Genomic DNA, 10,090 nt, shown 5'->3' on the forward strand with positions numbered 1-10,090 from the left:
TATTCCATTAGCTATACAATAAGCATCAAAAGTTTGGGAAGTAAATTCACCAGCATTATCAAGACGAATTGCTTTGATTGAATTTTTTGAAAATTGTGCCTTTAATCGAATAATTTGAGTCAGTAATCTCGCAAACGCCAGGTTGCGAGAAGATAATAAGCACACATGTGACCATCTCGAAGATACGTCTATTAGAACTATAAAATATCTAAAAGATCCACATGGTGGATGAATAAGTCCACATATATCACCTTGAATCCTTTTTAGGAATTCAAGGGACTCAAATCCAATCTTTACTGGTGATGGCCTTAAAATTAGCTTTCCCTGAGAGCATGCAGCACAACAAAATTCACTAGTTTTAAGAATCTTCTGGTTCTTTAGTGAATGTCTATGGAAATTTTCAATAATTCTCCTCGTCATGGTTGTTCTCGGATGACCCAATCTATCATGCCAAGTTATGAATCATTTGAATTAGTAAACTTTTGGTTTACAATGGCATATGATTCAATTGCACTAATCTTAGTATAATACAACTCACATGAAAGTGAGGGTAACTTTTCTAATATAACATTTTTATTTAAATCATGAGTTGTGATACATAAATACTCATGATTTTCATCATTCATTGTTTCAATATGATATCCATTTCTCCGAATATCTTTGAAACTGAACAAGTTCCTCAGAAACTTTGTAGATAATAGTGCATTATTTATTACAAATTTTGTTCCTCCGGGAAGCAAAATTATAGCTCTTCCGAAGCCTTCAATCACATTGCCTGAGCCAATAATAGTATTAACATATTTTTTTGGTACAAGATGGGTAAAATATATATTACTTTTGAGAATAGTATGCGAACTTGCACTATCCGCAAGGCATACATCTTCATTATATATCCTTACTATTTTCTTCAAAGACAAATTATAATAAAATGAGTAGTATACACAGTTAAATTGAATACTTGATCGAAATTATATTCTTGAAATTTTTTTTAAAACTTGACACATTTAATGATTTCAAAATTCATGAACATTAATATTTCATTATTTATATACATCATATTTGAAACTTAAATACATAGAGAATAAAACTTAACAATAAGTTCTTTACATTATTTATTTACATAAATACTTAACAATCTCACATATTAAACTATTTAATTATTGATCAAATGACCAATATTTCAAAGATCCTCAAAGAAATCAGATACATCATAATGAGTGGTGAAATTTTCAGCATCATTTGAAACAAAATTTGTTTCCTTTCCTTTGTCATCCGTTTTCAAAGATGCCTGGTAAAGATCGACTAGGTGCCTTGGGGGGTATGACAGGTACGTGACCAATGGTCCTTTCTACCACAACGGAAACACTTATCCTCTGTTGATTTATTTTGCCCAATATTTCTTTCTTTATCCCACTTCTGGTGAGATCCTCTCTTTTGAACATAATTCATTTTCCTTCCATAATTTCTCTTGTTACTAAAACCTTGCCATTTACCTCTTCTGGGGTAATTTGCCGCATTTACTTCAGGAAATGAGGCGGCGCCAGCTGGGCGCGCTTCATGATTTTTTAAGAGTAACTCATTGTTGCGTTCAGCAACAAGAAGGCAAGAAATTAACTTAGAATATTTTTTAAATCCTTTTTCCCGATATTGCTGCTGTAGGAGCACATTCGAGACATGGAAGGTCGAGAAAGTTTTCTCTAACATATCATTATCAGATATCTTTTCCCCACATAATTTCATTCGTGAGGTGATTCGAAACATTGCCGAATTATATTCATTTATGGATTTAAAATCCTGTAGACGCAAGTGCGTCCATTCATATCGGGTTTGAGGAAGTATCACCGTTTTTTATGATTGTACCTTTCTTCAAGGTCTTTCCAATGATCTACAGGATCTTTTAATGTGAGATATTCATTTTTCAATCCTTCGTCAAGATAATGACGAAGAAAAATCATGGCTTTGGCTTTATCTTTTTGGGATGCATTATTTTCAACCTTAATGGTATCTCTAAGATCCATTGAATCAAAATGGATAGTTGTTTTCAGATATATCAAGAGCATTGAATTGAAGATGAGAGAGTTTCGACATAATGAAAATTTGTTACCTGAGTCTTCTTAAAGATTTGATCAGAGTCTCGTACTGATAACGTGTTGTAAAATAAATAAGAAAGATATATAAAATAAAGATATGTAAATAGAAGACTCTAGTATTTATATAATTAGATTTATACTGATAATTTATATATGTATTTACTAATATTATAAAGAGTGAGAGAAAGAAATATTCAGAATAGTTGTAATATAGAGAAAGAGGGAGAATTGTTTTTATTGCTTGTGTATATTCCTTTTGCCTCGTTCACGCTTTTATAGGCAAACAAATTCAACTTTTCAAACTTCATTAATTGAGTTTTGTCATGAGAACTTGCTCCTTTCAGCATAAAAAAACTAAGTCGCTCATAAATGGGCATCCATACTTATCCATCCTTATGGCCGTGTTTGGTTGTTGTCTCAAAAAAATAGAGACATAGACACAAAGACACAAATATACATGAACACAAAGATACACAAATTTTATAACATATTTAGTGATAATACACAAGACACATGTATTTAATTCAAAAGTCTATTTTATCCCCAAACTAAAACAACTCAAGTGTTAAAGATAAAGGACAGTGGTTGAAATTTTAAAAAATAATTAGGGATATAATTGAAAAAATCTGTGTCTCATGGATTGTGTCTTAGTGTCACAGCTTGAAAGAGATACACTAAATATATGTTTTTTATGTGCATTTGTGTGTCACCGTATCTTTTAAAATTTTATGTCTCAGCAAACAAATAGTGTACATGTATTACTGTGTCCATGTCTCTAATGGACATAGACATTAACCAAATGGAGCCTATTGTAACAATTATCATATTAACTTGTCCATTAATCTATTTTGACTTTTTGAAATAACAAAAACCTAATTTTTATTAATTTTATATAATAAAAGATATTTTAAAAAAAAATTTGTACATTATACTTTTTTTTATATTTCTTTTATATATATAGCCATCGATGTCCAAAATCTAATATATTTATTAGATATATAATAATTTATATATTTTTTTAATAATTAAAATTTTTAGTCAAAGTGATTTCATAATATACTGACGTAATATTAAAATTTTTATAATTTAAAAATTTAGAATTCGATTTTTATTATCCCACTGTTCTGTGGTCGGGTCCCGGACAGATCGGGTGAACAGGTGAGGGAGTGAGGACACCTTAGCCTTGGTCGCACTGGTTGCGGGTTTGCCGAGTAACCGAGCTCTTGTCTTGTAGAGAGGATGAGGGGGGTGCCACCTGCAAAGACACTCCGACGCTCAAGTCAGCGATGTGCAGGCGGGCAGAATAATGAGGTGAAAGGATATGACGTACCTCGGGGAAAGAGCCAGCTTTCCCCTTATATACATGTCAGTCATGGGCCCCTCATGGGGTCAGGCCCATATCCTCAAGGGCGCTGTCCTGTGACTATGTGTGAGCCGTACGGGACGCGTGTCCGGATCGGTGAAAGGGCACGTAATCGGGTCGGGTGGAGCTCGGTCCGGGTCGACCCGTGGGGTTCTTAGGCCAGGCCGTAACAGTGCCCCCACGCGCCGATGGTAGTTGTGGGAGCTATCAATGGCGCGCCGTCATGCCTCACACTCGGGTTCGTCTGGTCGGTCGTTCGTGATAAGGATATGCCCCCAACGCGCGTGTCCTTTGGTTGTACAAGCAACCGTTTCGTCGCCTCGTTCCCAGTGCCGAGCATTAAATGCTCATAATGGGGTGGAAAACCCTATTTGAAAAGACCATTCTGCCCCTGGACGTTTCGCGCTTCCTGAGAGGGCAGTTTTTAAACAGGCCAGTCTTGGCACTCCTTCTTTCTTTTGCATCTTCCTCTTTTTTTGCTTTCTTCTTGCTCCCAATCCTCATCATTTCTTTGCAGTGCCGTTGTGCGCCTCTTCCTTCGCATCTTTCATTATCAACTGCTTCGTCCTCCTTCCACTAATTCAGGTAACTTTCGAATCATTCTCCCTTTTATGCATTATTTTTGCATGTTTGTTGCTTGGTCTTTTGCTGTTGTTGCGTAGCCTTTTAATTGTGACTAGATGTGTTAGGGGGGAAGGTACCATTCCAGGGTAGGGTTTTTCTTGTTCTTTTCGTGCTTTAGTCTCGTTTGGCCTTAGTCGGGGAGTCGTGGGGGGTAGTGTCTATATTCGGCCTGAGCAACCGATCTCTTAGACTGACTGGATGGTCCCCCCATGTAGGTATGGCTCGCACGGTTTCCCGGGCTTCCGTTAACCCCGCGGCGTACGATCCCTATGCTTGGGTCGTTTCTGACGTGAAGGATTCGCCTAACCAAATGGGCGAGGAGGAGCTCACCGAGTTCCGACAAGCCGAGTACTTGTGTGGAGGGACTGACGAGGAAGCCAATTATGACGTTTTTGTCCCGGCTCCTCACGAACGATTGTATGAAATCAACTTTCAACACCCCCGAGTCGCCGACTGGATTTGGTTCTACAAGTCCATGTTCACCCAAGTCGGAGTTCGTATTCCGTTCTCAGCCTTTCAAATGGCGCTTTTAAGTCGAATTTCCGTGGCGCCGTCGCAGCTGCATCCGAACAGTTGGGCCTCGATCCGCTGTTTCGAGATGGTTTGCGAATACCTCGAGTTGCCGGTGTCTGTAGATGTTTTTCTCTTCTTTTTCACCCTCACAAACCCTTCAAAAGAGGGAAAACACAAAAAAGGGTTCATGTCCTTCCGGTCTGCCCAGGATCGGAGGATTTTCGGTTTGTTTGAAGATTTCTACCATGGGTTTAAGGACAAATATTTCAAGGTCCGCCCTGTCAAAGGTCGTCATCCCTTTTGGTTGTCATTGGAGGGGGTACGGCTCATCCCGACCTATTGGAGTTTCGGGGCAGGGTCCAATACCTTTATCAAGGTAACCTATGCCGGCATGTCGGCGGTGGATAGGCAGATTGCCGAAGTGTTGATGGCAGTCTTTGGGAAAAATCAAGTGAATCCCCACCTCCTTATGGGTGACCGGGAGTCCGGTCGTAATTACATTTGTGAGAAACTTACTTTACCCTTTATCTTTTTGCTTTTACTGATATTTTGTGGCGATTAACCGACCTTCCTTTCTTTCCTGCAGTGGAGATGTCTGCGTCGGTGACGGGTCTTCCCGACTTATTCCAAACTTTCCTCTGCGCCAGCGATGACGAAGGGGACAATGAAAAATCTGCCGCCGAGAAGTCTGTAATTCCTCCGGAGGACAAAACTACTTCCGGGCAGGAAGCCACGGTTGACGGAATCGGGACCTCGACCCAAGCTCCCCAGGTCGAGGGTGACAAAACGGTTCATGCTTCTCCCTTCCGTGAGGTGATAGGCACCGGGGGTTCGATGCCTGCCCCTGATGTCGATGACGGGGTGGAAGAGGTCCCTAACCCTAAGAGAAAAAGGAAGATGTCCTCCAGTCCCGAGGGGACCCTTACTGTTATGGAGAGAAATTTTGATGCCGGGAACTTTATAGATTCCCAGCTGATCCCTGGTACTGAGGAGTATTTCCACGAGTCTTTCCTTGCCGGGCAGGCGAGGTGGATGTACCGTACTCTTTTGCGGGGCGCCGTGATAGCCCGGAAGGCCGAGTTTGAGCTGTCCGGGATGGAGTCCCTCCGCAGAAGGTTGGAATCTAGTGGGAAGGCTAACAACGAGCTGAAGAGTGAAGTCGAGACTCTCCGGGAGCAGTTGACCCAATTGAATGGGAAACTTGACGCCGCGGAGAAGAAGGCCACTGCTGCCGAGAAGAAAACTGCCACTGTTGAGAAGAAGTTAAAAGACTCGGACGCCACGGTTGCTCGCCTTGTCGAACGTGAGATGACTTTGGAGAGCCAGGTCGGCGCAGCGCAGAAACGGGTGGCCGAGATGGAGAAGGAAAAGCAGGCCGTGGAGGCCGAATTGGCAACGTGGAAGGCTAAGTACAAAGACGTCGTGAAGCAGGGGAAGGGTGCGATTTTGGCGACCGAGGAGGCTCTTAAGGCTCAGGTCAAAGTCATTGCTCCCGATTTTGATACGTCGGCGATTGGTGTTCTCAAAGTCGTTCAGGATGGCAAAGTTGTCGACGTCCCCAAGAAATGAATCTTCTGTTTAAAGTTTTTGTATAGCCGTTTTGTTTTGGCTTGTGAACAATTTCGATTTTTGCCGTTCTGGCTTATGAACAATTTGGTTTTGGCCGTTTTATTTTGGCTTGTGAATAATGACCTTTTTGGTCGTTTGCTCGTGTTGTCGTGATAAACTTTTTCTTATTCGTCTGGTCGTGTCATCGTTTCTATTAACCGTTTTTGGTTTATTGTCGTCATTCATATTAACGGCCCGTGGCCTTTCGCGTAATCATGTTACAGCGGTGGTTGACGGGTTCCCGGGGTGATCAGTCCCGGCGTCGCGCGTCGTCGTTGGTCGTGGTGGGATGGTTTATCTGGAGAGTTGAGTGACAAAACAGAAGAGAAAATTTGCACAAGTGTATCTTATTCGGTAGTCCTGTAAAGGACTCGCAAGTCGCTATGAAAAGTTCAAAATTTAAATTTGCAAATGAACTACTTAGCTAGATTGGTCGGTTTGTCGGGCCATCCTCTAGGAGTAGAATCTTCTTAGGTTGTCCGCGTTCCATGTTCTCGGGACTTCTTTGCCGTCAAGCCTTTCTAACTTGAGGGCTCCTTTTCCCATCACTTTTTTGACTCTGTAGGGGCCTTCCCAGTTCGCCGCTAGCTTTCCTTCTCCGGGGGTTGGTAGGCCGATATCGTTTCGCCTCAGGACGAGGTCGTTCGGCTCGAATTCCCTCTTGAGCACTTTGGTGTTGTAGCGCAGAGCCATTCTTTGTTTTAGTGCTGTTTCTGTCAAATGGGCCATTTCCCTGGCTTCATCTCTCAGGTATTTTTCCACGGTTTCTTCCACTCCTTTCAAAAGTAACCGTGGACTCGGTTCACCGATCTCTACGGGTATTACCACGTCCACCCCGTACGTTAGTCGGAAAGGAGTTTCCTTAGTGGAGGATTGTTCAGTTGTTCGGTAGGACCAGAGAACCGATGCTAGTTCGTCGGCCCAAGCACCCTTTTTATTGTCCAGCCTCTTTTTTAGCCCTGAAAGGATAATCTTGTTGGCGGACTCCACTTGTCCGTTCGTCTGAGGGTGCTCCACCGAAGAGAACCTTTGCTTTACGCCCAGGCCGTTGAGGAATTCTGTGAACTTTTTGTCAGTGAATTGCGTGCCGTTGTCCGAGATGACGACCTCCGGTATCCCGAATCTAGTTATCACCTGCCTCCACATGAATTTCCTGCAATTGGACGAGGATATGTTGGCTAGGGGCTCGGCTTCTATCCATTTGGTGTAGTAGTCGATTGCGACTATGAGGTATTTGACTTGCCCCGGGCCGACTGGGAAGGGCCCTAAGAGGTCGACTCCCCATTGAGAGAATGGTCGGGAGGTCGTCAGCAAGCTTAACTCGGAGGCTGGCGCCCTGGCAAAGTTGGCGTTCTGTTGGCACTTTACGCATTTTTTGACAAACTCTTTGGAGTCCGCCATCATCGAAGGCCAATAGTATCCGGCCCGGATCAGTTTCCTCGCTAGGGCCTTGCCTCCGATGTGGTGCCCACAGCAGCCCTCGTGGACTTCCCTGAGGACGTAGTCCGTCTGATCGGGGTGTAGGCACTTCAGTAGGGGTTGGTTGAGCCCTTTCCTGAATAACTGTCCTTGGATGACGGCGTATTTGGCCGCTTCCCTTCTCAATTTCGCCGCATCCTTTTCATCACTAGGGAGTTTGCCGTGTTCTAGGAAGTCGGTGATGGGGTCTAGCCATGAAGGACCTAGGCTTGTCACGTGCAGCGTGATTGCTGGTTCTCTCGTCATGCCTTGGATGAGAGACCGGTTCCCCTCTCCTGGCTTTGTGCTAGCTAACTTTGATAGGAGGTCTGCCCGTGTGTTCCTTTCTCTAGGTACGTGGTGGACCGTGACCTCTTCGAACTTTTGGCTCAAGCTCTTAACCTTCTCCAAGTACTTATGTAGCAAAGGGTCTTTGGCTTGGTAGCTGCCGTTTACTTGGGAGGTGACGACTTGGGAGTCGCTGCATATTTCCAGTCTTCTTGCACTGACTTCTGCTGCGAGGGTTAAGCCTCCTATAAGGGCTTCATATTCTGCCTGGTTGTTCGAGATGGGAAACTCGAATCTGACCGACTGTTCGTACACAACCCCAATCGGGCTTTCCAGGATGATCCCGGCACCTCCGAAGGTCTGGTTGGAGGCTCCGTCCACATGGAGTTTCCACCGTGTACTCACCTCTTCGTTTGGATCTCCCGTTACTTCTACTAGAAAATCCGCCATCGCCTGCGCTTTGATGGCTTGCCGGGGTTCGTATCGTATGTCATACTGGGAGAGTTCAATGGACCAAGTCATCATTCTTCCCGCCAGGTCGGGTTTTTGGAGTACTTGCCGGATCCCTTGGTCCGTTCTGACGACAACTTGGTGACTCTGGAAGTACTGCTTTAACCTCCGTGAGGAAGTTAGAAGCGTTAAGGCTAGTTTTTCCAACTTGCTATACCTTAATTCTGCCCCTTGCAAGGCCCTGCTTATGAAATAGACTGGCTGTTGAGCTTTTCCGTCCTCCCGTACCAGAACTGCGGCCAGGGCTTCACCTGTTATGGCGAGGTACAGGTATAGTGGTTCCCCGTCCTTCGGCTTCCCGAGGATGGGTGGTGCCGCCAGGATCTCCTTGAAGTGCCGAAAGGCCTCTTCACATGCGGGCGTCCACTCAAACGCCATCCCTTTCTTCATGAGGTTAAAGAATGGCAGGGCCTTTGTTGCCGAAGCTCCGAGAAACCGGGATAACGAGGTCAACCGCCCTGCCAACCTCTGGACGTCTTTTATGCAACCCGGGCTCTTCATCTGGAGTATTGCCTGGCACTTCTCCGGGTTAGCTTCTACCCCTCTCTGAGTTATCATGAATCCCAGGAACTTGCCGGCTTCCATGGCGAAGGCGCACTTGAGGGGATTCAGCCTCATACCGTGTTGTCGGAGGGACGCGAATACACCCGCCAGGTCGTTCAGAAGGTCGTCAGGTCGTGTTGTTTTTGCCAGGATGTCGTCCACGTAGACTTCAACTGTTTTCCCTATGAGGTCGTGGAATATCCTGTTCATCAGCCTTTGATATGTTGCCCCCGCATTTTTCAAGCCAAAAGGCATTACCTTATAGCAGAAAGTTCCTCCCGGCGTTATGAACGCCGTCTTGTCTTCGTCAGGACGGTGCATCGGTATCTGATTGTAACCGGAGTAGGCGTCCATGAAACTTAGATACCGATATCCCGCCGCGGCGTCGGCGAGTGCATCTATGTTAGGGAGGGGGAAGCAATCTTTGGGGCATGCTTTGTTAAGGTCAGAATAGTCCACGCACATTCTCCATTTACCGTTGTGTTTTCTCACCAATACCACATTCGAGAGCCATGTCTATTTTACAAATAAAAAAAAAGTTATATAAATTTTACACAAACTTAAAAACTTTTGTATGAAAAAATATATTAAAAATATAATTATTTATTTATCTTCTGTTATAAATGAAGTTTTTTAAAACAATAGTTTTATCATATTAACAGACGTACTACCATGCTTTAAGGAAAACAGTTTCCTATTTCCCACGTCTGATTTTGATTTACTACAGTGAAAATGTTAGACATAAGGGAGAATTGTTCACTATTCGTCATGCAGAAAAAGGAATTTACACTTTCATGAATCATATAGAGTATGCATCCATGTCAATAATAATCATAATTCGCTATTATCACAAATTGACTTTAATTAGAAGCAAAGGAATTGAAGCATCATTATTCAAATTCTAATCAGTATAATTAAGCTAGCTACCTTTTAACTTGGCTCAATTATTTCAGTTAATTACTTTGGTTAATTTTGGTTTTGTCTTGTGACGTGAACTTGCTTTGAGTAAATAACTAAATTTCCACAATGACCACTTTACTTTTAGTGGGAAAAAACGTAGTTAACTTTAATTTCATCATTCTTCAAAATTACA

General features: G+C 43.2%; 1 protein-coding gene across 1 annotated transcript; it reads right to left on the bottom strand.

The window, feature by feature from the left end:
• Nucleotides 1–6,651: 6,651 nt before the first annotated feature.
• On the bottom strand, nucleotides 6,652–9,012 carry LOC130933588 (uncharacterized). Its single transcript, XM_057863216.1, has 2 exons — nucleotides 7,567–9,012; nucleotides 6,652–7,332 (listed from the first exon to the last, which is right to left on the bottom strand). The coding sequence occupies exons 1-2, from the start codon at nucleotides 9,010–9,012 to the stop codon at nucleotides 6,652–6,654; spliced, it is 2,127 nt and encodes a 708-aa protein (XP_057719199.1).
• Nucleotides 9,013–10,090: the final 1,078 nt, after the last annotated feature.

This window comes from Arachis stenosperma, chromosome 6 (genome assembly GCF_014773155.1).
Source record: "Arachis stenosperma cultivar V10309 chromosome 6, arast.V10309.gnm1.PFL2, whole genome shotgun sequence".
Lineage (NCBI taxonomy): Eukaryota > Viridiplantae > Streptophyta > Magnoliopsida > Fabales > Fabaceae > Arachis > Arachis stenosperma.